Raw genomic sequence first — 19,659 nt, 5'->3', positions numbered from 1 at the left:
CACTAGGTAGACAAATGCTGACCTGAAGATGCCCACACACATACTGCTTGACAAGAAATTTGGGCACCTGAGATACACCTGGTCAGGAGCCTCCATTGAAGAGAAAACAGCTAAGTAAGGCATAAGAAGTGAATAGAGATGGCAAGCTCCAAGGTAAAAATAATAATGCATTGAGGAGTTCTTTAATCAGATGCAACACTAAAACGTCGTTACAGTGTCATGACAATCCACATTACCATCTGCTCGATTTTGCACTCTCCCCACAACAAAACCAGTACTTAAAAACTAAAGAGAGAGAGACAGCCAACCGATATGTCAGCACCTGCCAGACAGCTACACCCTAAAAACGCTTCTTTGTATAACCAACTTGGAACACCCCCAGCAAACAATCTATTCATTCATGGAATCTTTTTAAAAATACAAGGAATTTCCTGTCCTCATCTGTAAACCTCAGAAGCCTCAAGTCTTTTGTTGCTGTTGGTACAATGGATGCTTTTCTGGATTTTCTGGATTTTGAAGATGTGTGTCTCCCCCAATCTGTACTCCCTTCCCAAACTGAACACAAGTCTTAAGAGCGGAGAGAAGGACAGGGGATATGAAGAGAGACACGCACAAAGACTGATTCAGTACATTATTTTGGTATTCTCTGGAAAATAAGAGACAGGAGAACAGAAGTTGCGAGTCTAGGGGATGGTTGGGATGGAAACAGAGAAATGACGAGCATCCCTACCCATGCTTCTAAGGGGCTGGGGAGACGCCTACAGCGGAGCATCAAAGAAGTTGCTTCCCCGAAACACGGAGGAGACGATCTTCCCGGTGGAGTTGATGGTCCCTTCGCTGTCCGAGCTGGACTCTGAGTCGCTGCTCCCAGAGTAGGCCCCGAGGCCCGGCAGGATCCCAATGCAGACGGCAGCTGAGGGACAGTGGAGGGCAGAGCCGCTCACGGAGCCGCTGCTCAGAGGAACACAGGGCGGCTTTTCTGGAAGAGAGCCATGGGGGGGGGGGGAGGTTGGGAGAGGAAGATTGGAAAATAAAGCTGCCAAGACAAATCTATGGAGCGGCCACATTTGGAATACTGTGTATGGTTCTGGTTGCCTCACCTCAAAAGGTTCAGAAAAGGGCAACCAAAACGACCACAGGGATGTAGAGATTCCACTATGGGGAAAGGCTTTTGGAACTTCTTAGTTTAGAGGAAAGGTGAGCAAGAGGCGGCATGACAGAAGTTTATAAAGTTATGCATGGCATGGAAAGTGTGGCCAGAGGAAAGGTTTTCAGGACAGATTTTAAAAAGCACTTATTCACAGTGTATAGTTAAATTATGGCACTCACTTTCACAAGAGGCTGTGATGGTTACCAACATGGATGGCTTTAAAAGAGCATTAGACAAATTTAGGGAAGAGAGGGGTATTGATGGCTACTAGCCGTGAACAGCTGTGCTCTGCTGCCATGGTTGAAGGCAGCAACTAATCTCAGCATTGTGGATTCAAGATTCCTGCATTGCAGGGGGTTGGACTAGATGAACCTTGTGGCCCCTTCCTACTCTGCAGTTCTGTGCTTCTGTTGCAGAGGGCCCTTGTGCTTGAATCCTGCTTGGTGGTTTCCTACAGGCATCTGGTTGGCCACTATGAGAACAGGATCCTGGACCATAAACTGGTTTCTCACTGAATGCCTCCAATGGCCCAAGGGGGGGGGTGGCAAGTGAGAGAGAGATAGAATTCCACCCCCACCCCCCAAAGTTCATGACATCCTCCTTGTCATGTTGCCCCACTTGTTTAATTCTGATTCAGAAGTGCCACTACAGTTTCACTAAGCCTGGGACCCCATGACAGCTAGCTACCAGAGGGGCAGGTGGGGTGAAATACCCTAGCTGTTAGTTTCTGTGTTATATTTGCTCTTTCACACAATGTAACAGCCACTTCTGGAAATCAAGTGGAAGGTAGTCCTCATTTCTATGTTACCTGCAAACAGATTTTTACAGAAGAAATTACATGGAAATGAGCACTCATTTTATACTGTATTCTGCTGGATTTCTGAAAGTGCCTTTTACGTATTGTGAAAGCTCAAACAGAAACTAACAAGGAAGCAGAATAAACCACCATGTGGATACAGCCTTGGTGAGCAAAGCTGATGCTGCTGGCCTTTCAGCTACAGATCTGTTTCAGTACTTCCTTTCAGTTACCTTCAAACATTACAGAACAGACCAAGGACCCCCATCAGAACAGAAGAGCCCTGCTGGTCAAACCAAAGCCCATGTTAATCCAGCATCCTGTTCCCATAGCTACTACCCAGCTGTGGATGGGAAGCTAGCAAGCGGGACAGTGGTGCAGTTTCATTACCCTGCTTGTATTCCCCCACAACTGGGGTTCAGAGGGAAGTGAGTGTCCCAGATACTGCAGATGATTCCCAGCCATCATGACCAGCAGCCACTGAAAGCCTTATCCTCCATGAATTTGTCATAGCCCCATGAAGAGATATGCCCCTTAACCCAAGCCCTCACAACATGGGGCTGAGCTTTAATTTACATACATATATCTCCCACCCAACCCTCTTTTAAACAGATCTTTGCTTTTCTCCTCCTTGAAGGAATCCAGAAGCCTTTTTTGGTGGGGAGGGGATTGGTGCTACATCTGCTACCCATGAGGTGTCCAGAAACAATCCACTTGCAAACCTGAAACTGTCAGGCTAAGACCATTGCTCTAGGACAGAGGTCACTGAATTATCAGCTCATGACATCACCATTGTTTTGAGAAGACAAGTGATATGTACTCCACAGTCAGAGGCAGCAATGCTTCCAAATACCAGCTACTAGGAATTTATGCAGGGGAGAGGGCTCTTGTGCTCATGTCCTGCTTGTGGGTTTCCAACAAGCATCTGGTTGCCCACTGTGAGAATGGGATGCTGAACGGGATGGGCCACTGGCCTGATCCAGCAGGCTCGTCTTAGGTTCACTGCAATATCAGGAGTCACTTTTCCCCAGGAAAGCCACCTCATGGGTTTTGCCCAATATTCTGCAACAGAATGCACCCCTCCTTCACTCCACTCCCCCCCCCCCCGTTGACTGATCAGCTGTTCATGAAGGCAACATGACCAATGCACAGCAGGCGATACGAGGCCTAGCGTAACCCACCATGCAAACACACCTACCTGGAGTCTTGTCATGGTCAGGATCTGGATCGAGTTTCAGTCTTTTCACACTGTTGGCACCTTCTGAACTGAAAGGAAACAATGCAAAGTCAAAAAAGAGGACCGGAACCACTGGGGTGGGGTGGGGTACTGCAAGTTGTTCTGTAGGTCACTGAGTTGCCATGGCAAAAAAGCACTAATACTGTATTTACTCGAATCTAATGCGCTATTGAATCTAATGCGCACCGCAATTTTCAAAACCTTGAAACCAAACAAAGTATTTGCTGGCAAATGTAAATGTGCCATCAAATCTAATGCACACCTTAATTTTCGCAACGTAATTTGGCCAAAAAAGGTGAGCATTAAAAAGGTAAAGGTAAAGGTACCCCTGCCCGTACGGGCCAGTCTTGACAGACTCTGGGGTTGTGCGCCCATCTCACTCAAGAGGCCAGGGGCCAGCGCTGTCCGGAGACACTTCCAGGTCACGTGGCCAGCGTGACATCGCTGCTCTGGCGAGCCAGAGCCGCACACGGAAATGCCGTTTACCTTCCCGCTAGTAAGCGGTCCCTATTTATCTACTTGCACCCAGGGGTGCTTTCGAACTGCTAGGTTGGCAGGCGCTGGGACCGAGCAACGGGAGCGCACCCCGCCGCGGGGATTCGAACCGCCGACCTTTCGATCGGCAAGCCCTAGGCGCTGAGGCTTTTACCCACAGCGCCACCCGCGTCCCTAGCCACCCGCGTCCCAAAAAAGGTGAGCATTAGATTTGAGTAAATACAGTAAATTTAAAAAATAACAATGGGCTTTACACCTCCTATTCAGATGGGAAAGCCTGGTATATTTCTGCCTGAGAGATTTCAAACCCCAGAATCTACCCCACTTCACACCCCACATTGCGATGGTCAATTTTAAGCCTCAAAAGGTTAGCTTGTTTACTTTCCATCAACAATGAACCTTCATTCATCTGGGAACTTACCTCCGATGTTTCACAGCTCCAGCCAACAGCTTTGCCTGTGAGAACTTGCTTTTGTTTTCTGCTGATTTCGCTGGCAGTTTCTTGTCTGTCTCCTTCTTCAGGTCGGCACTGACCCCCACCTTTGACAAAGTGCTGTGGACTCAAAGGTTAAGGACCAAGTGGAACCTGAGGACTGGCGGATGTGCAGGAAATCCAGAGCAGCCAAACATGCCCTTAGATCAGCGCCTGTAGTCCCAGTCCTGCCAGGCTGCAAGGGTACCAGTAACCCCAATACCTTAGAAGAGGCAAGAGAAACTGCACAGGGGGAGATGGAAACCAATCTTTGTGGATTTGTTTTCCATCAGGAACACCAGTGAATTTGAGTAATTATTTACTCAAATAAAATCAGTTATCAAATAAATTAAGCACCAATGGATTTTATAGTAATTGGCATCATTCAGCTACCCAGATAAAAATCTAACCACCCCCGTCACATTCCTGAAGCACCTTCCCCAAATTTACTTAGGGCCACACTAGATGTGACATCCAATATGTAGGCTTCCATCCAATTCGAGTCCTACTCAGAGTAGACCCACTGAAGTTAATGGACTTTAATGGAGAAACTGAAATTTAAGGTGAGAGATTGGTTACATTATCGACAGATAAATGAAGTATTTAAACAGGACAGAAAGAAAGGCTTCCAGGTGGAGAAGTCAAAATTAGAAACAGAACTGTTAGAACCCAATACTAAAAATTTGTCAAGAATGTACAACTTGCTGTTGAAATGGAATACTCAAGATGAAATGGTGAAATCTAATATGATTAAATGGGCACAGGACATTGGGCATGACATTGAATTTGCAGACTGGGAGCAGTTATGGACCACTGGTGTTAAATTTACGGCATGCAATGCCTTAAAAGAAAACATTATGAAAATGATCTACAGGTGGTACATGACTCCTGCTAAGTTAGCAAAGATCTATCATTTGCCCAATAACAAGTGTTGGAAGTGCAGTGAAACGGAGGGAACCTTCTATCACCTTTGGTGGACCTGCCCGAAGATTAAGGCTTTCTGGGAAATGATCTATAATGAAATAAAAAAAGTTCTGAAGAGAACGTTTGTTAAAAAACCAGAGGCCTTTCTCTTGGGTATGGTGGGCCAAATGGTGCCAAAGAAGGATAGGACATTTTTTATGTACGCCACCACAGCAGCAAGAATTCTTTTAGCAAAGTATTGGAAGACGCAAGATTTACCCACGTTGGAAGAATGGCAGACGAAGGTGATCGACTATATGGGACTGGCAGAGATGACTGGCAGAATTCGAGACCGGGGGAAAGAGGCGGTGGATGAAGATTGGAACAAATTTAAAGTTTATCTTAAAAACTGTTCTAATTTGGAAAACTAGGGGCTCAGAGTTATAAGAGATAAAGAACTACAGTTGTATTAATAACTAACTGAAGTTAAATACATGAAATATATTTAAGTTATGATCAGAGGGTTGCTGAAAAATCTTGAAACAAGAATGCAGAAAAGGGGTGGTATGGGGAAGTCATGTTTTTGTTTGTTTATGTCTATGTTTTTGTTTTGTTTATTCTTTATTTATGGAAAACTAATAAAAATTTATTATAAAAAAAAAAATGAAGTTAATGGACTTTAAGAACTTGCACTTCCCAGTTTCAATGTTTACTCTGAGTAGAACTTTGTTGGATACAACTTTCCATTTAAAATGCATGCTTTTTTAAAGTGCAGATAATACTCTCCCTCCCAACAAGCTAATGCTGTCTGTATTTTTAAAAATATATATATTACTGGCTTTGTTTTTTTTGAGATGCTCAACAGTACTGCTAAAGGAAGCTCTCTGGCACCATCTGGTGGAGAGCCTCAAATACCAAACATGCCTCTTGAAATAATGGGTGGGTGGGTGGGTGGGTGGGTGGGTGAGCGTTAACACTCACACAAACCCCACCATATTCCAACAGGGCTTGGGGTGAAATTCACACCATTCAAGCACAGAATGAGTCACTCTGACCAACTTTACCCATTAAGGAACTCAGTAAAAGTTACAAACGGGTAGTTCATACACAATATGAAAGGTTCAATTTCTAGCATCTGAGGGGGGCTGGGGAAGGATCAGCACCTGAGGCCTTGGAAAGCCCCTGTCTGCCAGTGTGGAGAATACCAAGCTAGGTGGGTCACTGGCTTCACTCTGTATAAGGCAGCACAGTCAACATTTGAGTTTCTGAGATGGTTCCCAGGTCAAGACCAGAGAAGTTCAGTGAAGAAACTGATGAGTTCAAATGTGGAGGGGGGGGTGCTGGGAAAGATATGGAAGAAAGGGGTGGTATGAGGGAAGGCTCTGAAGTAGAGCCTGCGAAAAGTACTGTGGACAGGGCAACACATAGATCAGCAAGGCCTAGAGCCTCCCAGGGTATCAGCCCAAGCCAGAACAGCCAGTGGCAAGGGATGATGGGAGTTGTAGTCCCTAGAACCTGGAGGCTGCCCACTCGATATCCACACTTAGAAGAATCAGCCAAGCTACCAGAGCCACAAGAGCTTCAAGCCCAGATGAAAATTTCAGTTCCAAAAGTCTACAAATCTGGTCACCAGCAATGCTTGCCCATTCCCAGGATGCCAAGCACAAAAAGATTCCTTTCTGATCTGTGAACAAACTCACAAAAGGGATGTGGAGGGGTTAGGTGACCCCAAGTAATGGCAGGCCACCAAAACAAATGTGCTAGTCACCAACCTGTTGCCACATCTTCAAAAGCCCTTCTCCTGTTTCCACTCACAGCCAGATATAATTATTGAAGTATAACACATCCCGAATAACAAACCCACCAGCTCTGTTCTCAAATTCATCCATAGCAAAGCGAGAATACAGCTCTAGTAAAAAATGAAATGGGCTGTGGAAATTAAGCTCCAGCTCTTCAGATCACCACGACATCCCAAACCGCACCTGAGTGCTAAACAAGCCACCTGCCCCTTCTTACTTCCGACTTTACAATAGGAAGTGCTTCAATGCAAAGGATATTCTGTACTCATTCAGCTCCTTGAGATCCTCTTCTCGCCGCTGCTTCTCTATTAGCGCTTGCTGCCGAGAAACCTCATCGAGGAACTTGGTCTCCTCTTCGTCTAGACCTCTGACCATGTTTTCTGAAAGAGGAGGAGACAGGAGAACAGACTTGGATAAGCCATTTAGCTGCAAAGCCAGCACCATCTTGCCCTTCCTCTGCAGCACATTTCTATTCTGATCCACATGACACTGCAGTGCTTTAACAGGAGGTCCTTCTGCCCCAAACTTTGGAGCTGGGAACACGTGATCTCTTCTAGCCTCTAGAGACAAGTGGACAGGTAGGCAGCCATGCTAGCAATGGCTCAGCTATGTTATGGATCCAGGACATCCCCTCTTCTGCCAGTACTTTGGCAGACAGGCTCCTGTTCCTTCTTGTCCCCAGAAGTTGTCATGTTCTCAGAATTCTTCAAGGAGCTCAGAGATATAGGGGCCTGCTTTGCTCAGGACAGGATTTTCACAAAAGGTACTGAAGCCGTTCAATGCGGCTCCCCTGTGTCAGGATTCACAAAGATGCTTACTGGAACTTACTGAACTTGAACTGCTCTTCAAACTCCTGCTGCTTCTTGTCCTTCTGCTCCTGGAGCCTTTCGTAGAGCGAGCGGGGGTCGTACACCTCCTCGGGGCATTCTGGGAGATGGAGAAGAAAGAAGTTGTACAGGTGGCCACTTTGAAAGGTACGTGAGATAAAACTTGCTCCCAGTACAGTCTCTGGCAGCCTTGCCAATAATCTCAGAGACATTCCAGGTCTACTTGCCTTGCTGCTACCCGCTAGCCACTTTTGGACTAAAAGGAAATGAGAAGCGACTTCTGTGAAGATCCCTTTATTTGTCACCTGAAAGGGATCCTGACTACAGGCAATAGGCAAGTGGCTCTTTACAAGCCAGGTTTATCAGACTTCGCTGATAGTTTCATCGACAGTTTATTTGTTTGACTCTCATGGTAAGCCATGCTCAAAGTGGCTCCAACTTCAGAAAAGTTTATACAATAAAATACAGCAAGGTAACTCACAAACAATTACAAGACATAACAAATAAGGGTAAGGAAAACATTGTATAAATATGCATGCAGATTAAACAACTCATTCGTAGCAAGGCCAACAATATAAAAGCAAAAGCTTAACCCAAATGGGAGTAACATTAATGTATCTTCTCCAAATCAAAATGTTGCCCCAACAACAAACACTCAACAAGAACTCGCCCTGATGAACTTTTCCTGAATCACAGGGGGAGCAAAATGCAGCCAATTCTCCATCCCTTATGCTCTGCTGTTTTCAAGAGATTGCTTTGTGCAAGGCTGCCCCTCTCAGCACATTCAACTGCTTCTTCCTCCTTATTAGCACAGAAGCCTAGGAAGCTGTCAGACCATTGGCCCATCAGCTCAGTGTTGTCAACGCTGACTGGCTGTTGCTCTCCAGGATTTCAAGAAGGGGCTGTTGTGAGTCCTATGTGGAAATGCCTCTAGAAGTTGAACCAGGGACCTTCTGCTTGTGAAACAGATGCTCTAACCACAGGACCTCCAAAACATTGCTCCCTAACACCCCAGCAAGCTGCTGCAGCAACGTGGCTGCAAAGCTGAACAGCAGAGCAAAAACCCTGGATTCAAATCTCACATCTGCTATGAACTCACTTGGTGGCTTTAGGCCATGGAAGCTGAAACAAAAAGCAGCAAGGAAGGGGCATATACTGGAGGTGGGACCCACCACCACCTAAACCCACCACCAACTAACACCACTCCCCCTTCCTTCCCTGTAATCTCAGTGAAGGTCCACCTCATATTGCTACAACACTTTTCCTCAAATTAAATCGCAGTGTTCAAGATTGCCATTGGAACGAGGGAGTGGGAAAGTTAACCCAACCACCCCTCCCTGATACTACTCATCTGATTGGTGGAGAAGAGAGGGGCAGCCGTGCTACTTCCACCACTCCCCATTGTTCTGATGCTCCTGCCAATCAGGAATGCAACAGATCTCTTCAGCCAAAGGCGGAGAGGAGGAACTTGGAGAAGGGGTCAGGCTAGATGGAAAGGCAACCTATGGCTCCCTATCCCTGCTTCAGGCAAATGGCTCTTAACCAGTTTCAATGTCCCATTCCACCACCCCCGCTGCATTAATAAAATAGTGCTGACCTGCTTTACAGAGCTGTTCCTTTAATATTTACATAACAAAATATTAAATGCTTCAAAAATTGCAACACATTCCTCATCATTACTGTGCTAAAAAGTAACAACTGAGTGTTTGAATCATGCCTAAACAGTCTTTAGTCTCCGTTTGATCCTACTCTGTCCCACTAAGTCCTTAGAAGCTCTTGCAATTTGTTTTTGTACAAGCTTCAGGTGACAGACTCCGCTAACCCAGAAATAGTACCTCGTGTTAAGAATTTTGCTTCAGGATGAGAACAGAAAAGTGTGGTGGCAGCGCGGCAGGCCCCATTAGCTAAAGTTGTACCTCAGGTTAAGAACAGTTTCAGGTTAAGAATGAACCTCCAGAATGAATTAAGTTCTTAAACCAAGGTATCCCTGTACAGGGGTACCTTGCTTCTCAAACTTAATCCGTTCCAGAAGTCCATTCAAAAACCAAGGCACACTTTCCCATAGAAAGTAATGCAAAATGGATTAATCCGTTCCAGACTTTTAAAAACAACCCCTAAAACAGCAATTTAACATGAATTTTACTATCTAACAAGACCATTGATCCATATAATGAAAGCAATAAACAATGTACTACAGTCACACAATCAACCAATTAGCAGTTGAACTGGGTTTCACACAGTCCCAAAAACAAAACAAAAAAGTCCCCAAAACAAAGACGCAAAATAGCAAAAACAGGCAGACCTCAGCGTAACACTCAAAGCAGAAGTGTGGCACTCAAATCAGAAGCGCAACACTCAAAACAGAGCATGTTTGGCTTCCGAAAAAGGTTTGCAAACCGAAACACTTACTTCCAGGTTTGCAGTGTTTGGGTTCCAAGTTGTTTGAGTACCAAGGCGTTTGAGAACCAAGGTACCACTGTACTACGGACTGTTGAAAAAGGTTTGTCTCCCAGAACCCTAGGATGTTCTGGCCCCATTTCACTAGAGGTAAAATATCCCACGACAACAGATAAGCTACCTGTGGCTAGATAGGAAAAGGTGGAGATGGATAACTTCCAACTTCTAACAATCTCTCATGTGGAGGAGTTTCAGGCAGAGCAGGCTTTGAGGGATTGATTGTTATTGTAACGGTAGTCTGAGCTCTCCTGCTACCTCTCTATTCAGCAATTCCCCAATCAACAGTCAAATACCTTCCGGGTCTTCGGGTTTCCGAACCTTCTCCCATTCTTCCTGCCTTCGCTTGCGCCGTTCTTCTATCTCCGCTTCAGACACAAACCTTTTGTTAATCACGAGGTCGGCACTACCTTCTCCTCCATCCATTGTGGAGCAGCCTGTGCAGAGAAGAGAGTTAGGAGCAGGACAGTCTCTATTCCCTACGTATAGAGACACACTGAACTCTCTGGCATAGAACTGGCCATGCAGTGCACTGCCATGCAAATAATCCGTAACGCAATCCATGCATATAGGAAACCAGTTTTCAGGTAGAAGGCTAGGCTAGACCCCCATGTCCTTGACACACAGTTTCTAGAGGGAGGTACATTTCACATAGAAGTATTCAGTACGGTAAATTCCCACCCTGCAATGGCACTGTCCAAATACACTGTGTGTAGACCATGCTCAGTGAGAAATAAATTAGAGTCAGAAGCATGCCTACAATATCCCCGCCTACATCTACTATGCTGTACCACTGCTAATTCCCCCTACCTCAGAAGACCAGAGGCAAAGCACAATGAACTACGGGAAGGCACGAAGGAGGCAGTATATGCCCTATAGCAAGCACTAAAGTGGTACTGTCTCCTACTTGGACTTGACATGTGGAGCATTTACCACAAATGGATTGTGGAAGAAGTGACCCCACAGTGCTGCTAAGTTTCCAGACATCTGCTGCCTTCAATAGATATGGAAGTTTAGTGGAGGACCTGATACATTCCCTCTCTGTTCTATGGACTGAAATGCTAAATTCAGTCTCCCACTTTCCCCATTAATCAGAAACAGGAGTTCCTTCTTAACAGAAAAGTCAGGACTATCACCTGTAAACTTCCACCATTTGCTGTTCACAGCAACAAAACAGGACAACATGTTTGTCAAAAACAGACATCATTTACTCTTACAGGGTCTACATAGTAGCCATCTCCATGCCATGTTTTTCTTCATGCATATTATATGAATTGCATTAAAAAGCCTTGCAATACGAGACTAAAGTCATATCTAGCCCAGCATCCCATTGTCCTCAATGGCCAACACGATGACGACTCTGGAAAGTCAATAAGCAGGATATTGAAACAAAAGCTACCTCCTGCTATTGCTCCCAGTAACTGTTGAGAGACACACCGTCACAAATCTTGGCAGCAGTATACAGTGGTACCTAGGGCCTCCTGCTGCCACCACGCTGCCGGAGCACGATTTCTGTTCTCATCCTGAAGCAAACTTCCTAACCCGAGGTAATATTTCTGGGTTAGAGTTGTCTGTAACCTGAAGCGTATGTAACCCGAGGTACCACTGTATAGTCATCATGACTTGTCGTTATTGACAAACCTTGTTTTCTACTGAATTGTCTAATCCCCCTTTTAAAAAAGTGGCCATCACCTCCTCTCACTTCCATGCGTAGCAATAGAATTTTATTCTCCATTATGTGAAAATGGAAGCTGAGCTAAATTACACATATATTGAACAAAACAGCACTGCTTACATCATTTATTTTTCAGTGCATAATTTATTTTGTCTTACATAGACCTTGGAGTTTCAGCAATGGATCTGCAGGTGTTGCACACAGGATAAAACAGCTTTGTAATGTAAAGAAGCTGAGCCAGCATGCAGTTTTTAATGCCAGGATGCAGCTGCTCTGAGCAAGCAGGTGACTCCAATCATGAATTAAGTCAACCAGTGCTTGCACCTGAGAAAAGGCTGGCCTACTGGCTCCTTACAGATCCCTTTAGCTAGAATACCTCTCATCAATGTGAATTATTTCACTCAAATTCCTTCACACTTAAAAAGGTTCCCCTGGTTAGAAAAAAAGACTGCAATGAGTGCAATTACTTGCCCCCTTACTGTTCACAACCTGAGGAAGGTACAGATGTCACAGCGGTTCCCTCTTAAACAAACAAGGTGCCTTACATATGTAACACTCCTTGCTTGAAAGCTTTAAAAACCTTTTTATATCAATCTGCTTTTAATTGTAATTAGAAGCTGGATTTTAAACTACTCCCCATCTGAAACAGTAATACGACTTTTTACGGGAGTGAGTGCAAAAGGCTTTTAAGTTAAATCCTGTTTTTAAGTTGAAAATAACTGCAGATGTTGCTTCTTAAATGCATATCCCATTAACTAGAGGCCACCTTGAGAAAACATATTTTTAAAGAAATTTTATATATTGCTTTAAATAATTTTTCTAAGTAGTAGCATTAATAAACAATGGCACTGCTATCAACAGCATTTCATCGGTATTATAAGTAATATTCATCCTCATTGTGTGGGTCCAGACGTTCGATTTTAAGAAAACTGTAAGGACGAGGGTCCATCCATAAGTTGCTTTTAAATTGTGTTTTAACGCTGTAACCCGCCTTGTGGCCTAAGGGTGAGTGGCGGGCAATAAATAAATAACAGCACTACTACTATTACTACTAGTAGGATAGAATATCTTGTTAATAACTTATTTTAATTATCATTCATTATTAATAAATAATTTCGCTATTCCAGTTACCATCCCCGCACTCCCCCCAGTCTCAACGGCCTCCTAGAGCCGGAGGGCGGCCCGCGACACCCACCTCTCCGCCATGGACCCCTCCAGCGGGGCCTTCCTTCCTCTTCCTCCCGAGCCCACCTTTGTGGACAGAGTCCCAGCCGCACCAATGACAGCCCCGCCCCCTTTACCCCCACGGTCTCCCCGCCTCTTCCGCCTCCGAGTCACCCAATCGAACGCCGCGTTCCTTTTCCTCACCCATCGATCCAGCCAACCGACGCCTCCGTCGCAAACAAACCAGCGAGTCCTGAAAGCGGCGTCTGCGACTGGGTTGGTTAAAAAAATAATAGGGGTGGGAAGGGACAGGCGGGCGCTTAGGATTGGCCAGCCTCCCTTCCGAGCGGCGAGGCGGAGCTTCGCTTCTAGCAATTTGAGAATGGGCCGCGTGAGTGGAAAGCGACGAAGAGGAGGGGGCGTGGCTAGTTGCCTTGGGGATACGGAGCGAGGAGCGGCGGCGGCCTGGCGGGGAGGTGGGCGGAGCCGCGGCGCGCTCGCTCTCGGAACGGGGAGGGTCCGCGGAGGCCTCTTGCTCCGCCGCCGCCGCCGCCTTTCCTTCCCGCCGCTGGCTGAGGAGAAATAGGCGCGCGGTGGCACAAAGAGGCCGCCCCGCCACTGCCCGCCGCCAGCACGGCGCTTCTTCTCTGGCCTTGACGGGCTGAATGGAAGGCGGCAGCCAGCGTGGAGCGGCTGAGGTGAGTTGAGAGGAGGGGCGCCTGGCGGGGAAGGAGAGGGAGGGGAGGGGGCCGGGGGAGGAAGTGGAGGGGCGGGGGGAGGGCAGGGCCTGATCCTGATCTTGAAGTAGGAGCGAAGAAAGGGCCCTGCGGGTGGATGGGCGAGTGGGGAGAAGCCCAGCGCACAAGGGGATGATAATTTCTCTTAAATTGTGTTTTTAATAGTGTCTTAACGCTGTAATTGTGACAGTGATGAAATTGTGACAATGATGAAAGTCCTGGCAGTGGGGCTGAGGGTGGGAAGGAGCCTGCATGTGTACAATGCCTTTGTGCGTGTGTGATCTATTTAATCTCTCTCTCTCTCTCTATGATAACAAATGTGCATAACTGATCCACACATATGTACGTATGCATATACATAAATACACAGGTGATAGTGACACAAGTGTGTGTATACATATCATACATATGCATGGTCTTACATCATTTTAGTATCTAATGCATGGCTTACATTATGGGTGGCTAGCCCTCAGATTGGGGGCCTGATCTGCTCTCCCCACCACCACCACACTCTCCCTTCCCTCCCCACAAGATTTTGCTAATTTGGGTGGTGACAGCAAAAAGAAAACTGGAACTAAAGTAGATGCAGCACTAAAGTGGGTTGAGCCTGGTGTGCCTGCAAATCCTCAGAGTTTTCCTCAGATGTCAGATTGATGGGTGTAGAAATGGACAGTTGGTATGGATTACCTGAGGTGTGGCTGTGTGTGAGAGAGTGCACACACAAGAGTGTGGGGTGGCCACACCCACCACTGCCATGCAGCCCTCAGAGGGTTGGCTGAGGGTGAATGTGGCCCTCAGGCCAAGAAAGTTGAGCCACATCTGACTTTCATGATAACACACATGCATGCAATTAATACACAGTATTGTTGCTATTGCTTACATTAGGATAACAGCTTTCTGAAGGGTAGTGGTGTTGGACTGTTGCAGAAACAAAAGAGCCTTGTGGTACCTTTAAAGACTAACAAATAGTGTTGCTGCAGCACAGTGCTACCCTCTAAGGTGTCGTTTGCAATGATAACGGTAATCATAATTATGTCATTAATAACAGTGACGAAAGCTACTGTTTTAAGTGCAGCTCTTCAGGGTGCAGCTCTTCTTACAAATAGACTCCCTTCTGTTAAAGATGGCTTTCTAGTGTATACACATTCATACTCTTTGTCCTAGCACATTTACCTGGGTTCTGCTTCATAGTAGCAGTGTCAATACTAGCATTTCTTGCCTTTGGGTTGCTGTGGTAGAGGATTGTGAACTGCCCAGTTTCCTCCTTGTGAAGGATTGCCTACTTTGGTTTGCTAAGAAAAATTATGTGAAGTGGTTTGAATGCTCTAAAGCACTATAGTTAAAGTAGCAGCAGTTATCATTTGTAATGATGTAGCCATGGACATTGGTGCTGCTTATCTAGGCAATGATAATGGTCTTTGTCCTTTTTGTGCCTGAGGTTTAAGAAACGGGAATCTTTGAATGTGTAGTATCTGCCATGGGAGGGTGTGAAGCAATGTCTTCCAGCATGATGTAGCTGTGGCTTACCCTTCGCTAGTTCAGCACACCTGCTTACTCCTCCTTGCTTGCATGTGGAAGAAGCAAACCACGAACCCAGGCTGCATGGTTTGTTTCACTCCCAGCAAATCGCCATCTGTAGCCAAGGTTTGTTCTTGGCTTGCTTGGTATGTTTTGTTGGAGCAAAGTAAATCACAGTGATCACTGTTTTTTTTATGTAATACTAAACCAGGGATCATGGTATAGTTCCTCTGCATGCTGGTAGGAAGAAGATAAACAACATTCCACTTGGACCTGCTCTTTATTATGGTGGGTGAGCTGGGCCAAGCTTAAATCTGTGGTGATTACAATTTTCTTCTCAGTTTCTTCCTCCAGTATGAAACAATACTAAGCTCACTTTCACCACTCCTCTGTCCTAGTGATAGGTGCAGCTAAATGAGTGAGGCTGTTTGTTGCTCCTTAAGGAATAACTAATCCGGCCACTTTTCTGTTGCCAAACATAATAGTGTTTTGAGTACGGAGGGGAAAATAGCTTGACTTTTACTAGCCCTTAACCCTCTTTGCTAATATTGATTTGTTTTGTTTGTTCACTTGCTGAGCTGTATTTTAAAAGTTTTAATTATGGTTATAAATTTGCTGCATTCTTTTGGAAGTGTTTTAAAATAGAGGGTTTTGTTTGTAATCATGTTGAATGGTGACTTAAAATTTGAATGAATGAATACATGGATTGGTAACATAGTGTGTAACAAGGATGGGGAGTATGTGGTCCTCCAACCATTCGCTTTGCTGGCTAGAGCTGATGGGTATTGGCAGCCACCATAATCTGGAGGGCCACAGGTTCTCTATCCCTGCTATATAATCTTGAATACGTCTTGTCTAGAAAATGAGATTTCCTTAGAGTTTAAAATAGTAGGTTGGAGACCTGGGGATGTACTGGCGATGAGTCAGAGATTCCTGGGGACTAGGGCAAACTTGAAATGAAATGAGGAATGGCATATGAGAGAGCCTGAGGACAGGAATCTTCCTGTGGAGATAAGATGGTACTGGTAAGCTATGTGGAGGTTGTCTGCTAAAATAGGGATGAGGGAGGACGACAGGCACTTCAGGTTGGAGTGAGTGTTCTGCTGTGTAATGAGCCAGGCAGTTTCTAGGGGAGACTAGCAGCTGATTTCCTCTCGCTTTTAAGATTAGTAATTCCCAAATTGTATGTGTTCTTTCATAATTATAGAAACCTTTTTGAGAGCCCAGAGTGCCCGCCCACAGAAGGCAGTCTGCATGATCCATTGAAGGGAGGCCTCTGGCTTTCCTTTTTCCACCTTCTATGGAGGTGGGTAATTCTGCCTTGTCTTTGTTTGGATCATTCAGCCACTTCTGATGCTGCAGAATTATCTACCTTGCCTGTTGCATCCCTCCACCAGTCAGTGCTCTGGGTTTGCCGCCTGACAAAAAGCAAGCCCAGAGGCACAATTCTTGCAGGAATATGCTGGGCTACAGGTAGCGCAATTCTTACTCTTGCGCGCTCTAAACCTTTTGAAGTTTGACGATGAAGTGTGTTTCTTCATTTTAAACTCAGTAAAAAAATGTACTTCTATCATCAAGAGTTTAGAAATTCATACTTTAGATGAGCAAGGTGATTTCTGAGGGAGATTAGTGGCTGGCTGCCTAGATGGTATGGGCAGAACTGTGTTCTGCTCCCACATTTTATGAGACAGAAGGCATGCTGCTCAGAGTTTTGAATGGTGCCTCACTCTGCACATGATGCTAAGCTTCATCCTAAACCATGGCTTCACATCAATGCATGGGTTCCCAGGGTGCTCCGCCTCTAGTGCTACTGTGAGCTAAGCCATGTTTTGGCTTGGCAAGTCATCTGAACTGGGATGGTGGTTTGTCTTATTCCAAACAAAATAGCTGAGTGAGATTTGTTCTTAGTTTGTCTGGAGCCTGCCTTCTGCCCCTCACGTTGGGTGTCCTGTTCCTTGTAGGCAGGAACCCTCTCATTCAAGTGTGATGTGTGAACAGACACTGCATCCTTCCTCATGGATTCTTCAACTATTCACATCCTTGCTCCAAACACACTTTTCACCTATAGTGATATATCATGGGAAAACATCATCTTTGTTAATTAGTCTGAGGGATGCTCTCTGCTAATGGTTATGAATAAAGTGGGGTGGGGTTGGTAGTACAGTGGGGAGGGTCCAGGATATAGGCCCAAATGAGCAATATTTGTATAAATAAGGTTTCCAGTCTGTATGCTCTTGAGTCACAGGAACAACTTTTTAGTCATGCCTGCTAGTTTGTGTGACTAAATCCAACACACAGTTTGGTTTGGTTATTTGACCAAGAATTTTTGTACAGTACTTTGGGGCAGAAGCGTTAGGGCTTCCCCTGCCATTGCTTAAATAAATAAGAACTTAACAATTGCTCAGACAGAAGCATTTTTGCCATAGGGACTGAGTGGTCCATTGGCCTGGGCATAATTGAACAGTTCAGTATGCAAATAGATTCATAACCCATGACACTCACACTGTGTAGTTGGTTTTGTAGCCTGTGGAGCTACTACACCTTAAATGACTAGGGGGAAGGGTAGGAAATCCATCTTCCTGCCCCAACCAGGATTAGCATTGAACAAAGCTGTAGTGGTGAAGCTTGGCCTAATTGGCTGCTGCCTGTACCTCGTGAGTCTAGCCTTTGTCCAAGTGAGTCAGTCACTTGGCTAGAACCTCTATTGAGCCCTCTTTCCTGGTCTGTTTCAGCTCCTAGCAGTTGGTGCAGTACAGGAGATTGTGTGCTCTACCCCTTTGTATCAGCTGCCGACATTGAGGATAAGTGAGTTAACTTATTTTTCACCAATGCATTGCTTCTTTCTAGTCAACTTTCCAGCACCATTCAGATACATAGACGTGTGTGATGGCCCATAACAGACCAGTGCTTGGAGGCTAGATGTGGACCAGTAAATTGAAGGTGAATCCTGAGAAGACAAAGATGTTGTGTGTTCTGAATTGCTGAGTCTAGGAGGTTGGAGATTACCTGTTCTGGATGGGCCCTGGAAGTAGCTGGTTCATAGCTTGGCGGTGCTCCTAGATCCACTACTGCCCCTGGAGGTTTAGGTAGCCTTGGTGACCTGGAGTGCCTTTTTTCCAGCTATGGCCCCTTTTGGAGAGAGATGACAAGTGTACTCTACGCCCTGATACTGTTCAGACTGGACTATTGCAATGTGCTCTGTGTGTGGAATCCCTTGAAGACTGTTTGAATACTTCCACTGGTCAGAAATGCAGGTCCAGAAGAGGGTTCTCTCTGTGGCAGGCCCTAAATTATGGAGTTTCCTCCCTGCAGAAATGAGTCTGGAATATTTATTGTACAGGTGAAAATGCACCTCTTAAACCTAAGTTTTAATTCTACTTTGTGGGACCCACCTCTTTTGTTGAATTTATATCATTCTGCCCTGTTTTTTTTAAAAATGGTTTTACTAGTTTTATAATTATAGCAATTTTATCCATTTTTATAATTGTATATTACCGGTATATTGTTTTAACTCTCTCTGAGACCTTATGTTGAAGACTAGGTAGGAAATTAAATCAATCAATTAATTAATTTCCCCACCTTTTCTTAAAAGTATGTCATATGATTGTGACCCAAACTTGAGAATTGGCTTCCATAGGAGATTTAATGAAATTATAATCTTCTAAACCTTTTAGCTCAGTTTCATGTTAATGTGCGCCTGGTAATGTGGAATGATTTGCATAAGGAAATATTCTAGTGACCTAGACTAGAGATGTAATTCTCTTGCTTATTTTACTTCATTTAGAAAACAAAGTTGAAGAAATGGCCAAGCTTTCCTTGCATTGTGTTTGCTGTACTTGTACTTCCCACTTCCAAGCCAAGCACTGCAGATATATTTCTCCGTTTAAGAAACCCCTCTGCAGTTATGACCTACACGTCAGCAAACCCTAAGTTTGGATTGTGGATAAAACTGATGTCAATCATACATGAAAAATGATTTGCAGTGTTTGCTTACCAAATGTGCCCTATTTCTAGGAAGTAGGATTTCAAGAGAGTAACTCCAAATATAATCTAAGATTTAGACTGCACCATTCTTGGTCATAAAGCAAATGAATAGTTGGTGTTTTGTTAGTAGGGCTATTTTTTGTTTTAAATGGAGGGTCTGGGGAAGCTTGTACATGGGGACCATTGAGTCTCCAAAACAGAAACTTCTCAGGTGCCAATTGCAAATTTACACTTAGAAAACCAAAAATAAGGTTCTTATAATTGCATATTACTGTTTGGTTTTTAAACAGTAATTTTTACACTTCAGAAAATTGTCAAGCTCTTTATGATTCATGCAAGTTTAATAACAGAATGCGAAGAAGTTTCCGGCATAGTATGATAGGGAGGTTTAACCAGACCCAAAATCCAGTTTGCACATGGGCATTCTTGTTTTCTTTGCAGAAACAGT

The 19,659-nt window shown here is 44.9% G+C and overlaps 2 protein-coding genes across 3 annotated transcripts in view; one reads left to right on the top strand and one right to left on the bottom strand.

Moving 5' to 3' along the window:
- Window positions 1–154: 154 nt before the first annotated feature.
- PSME3IP1 (proteasome activator subunit 3 interacting protein 1) lies at window positions 155–13,100 on the bottom strand. Its single transcript, XM_077931835.1, has 7 exons — window positions 13,004–13,100; window positions 10,430–10,570; window positions 7,681–7,779; window positions 7,082–7,232; window positions 4,100–4,231; window positions 3,145–3,212; window positions 155–979 (listed from the first exon to the last, which is right to left on the bottom strand). The coding sequence occupies exons 2-7, from the start codon at window positions 10,557–10,559 to the stop codon at window positions 759–761; spliced, it is 801 nt and encodes a 266-aa protein (XP_077787961.1). The 5' UTR covers window positions 10,560–10,570; window positions 13,004–13,100; the 3' UTR covers window positions 155–758.
- A 325-nt stretch (window positions 13,101–13,425) lies between these two features.
- RSPRY1 (ring finger and SPRY domain containing 1) overlaps window positions 13,426–19,659 on the top strand; it is a 34,465-nt gene continuing 28,231 nt past the window's right edge. The window contains exon 1 of one of the 2 annotated variants that reach the window (XM_028739274.2): window positions 13,426–13,670. The gene's annotated coding sequence lies outside the window, so the exon portion shown is untranslated. Of the gene's footprint in view, window positions 13,671–18,013; window positions 18,033–19,659 lie in introns of those variants that run through there. The other variant, XM_028739275.2, reaches the window with a different exon arrangement.

This window comes from Podarcis muralis, chromosome 7 (genome assembly GCF_964188315.1).
Source record: "Podarcis muralis chromosome 7, rPodMur119.hap1.1, whole genome shotgun sequence".
Classification (NCBI taxonomy): domain Eukaryota; kingdom Metazoa; phylum Chordata; class Lepidosauria; order Squamata; family Lacertidae; genus Podarcis; species Podarcis muralis.
This window is presented reverse-complemented; position numbering and strand designations above follow the sequence as displayed.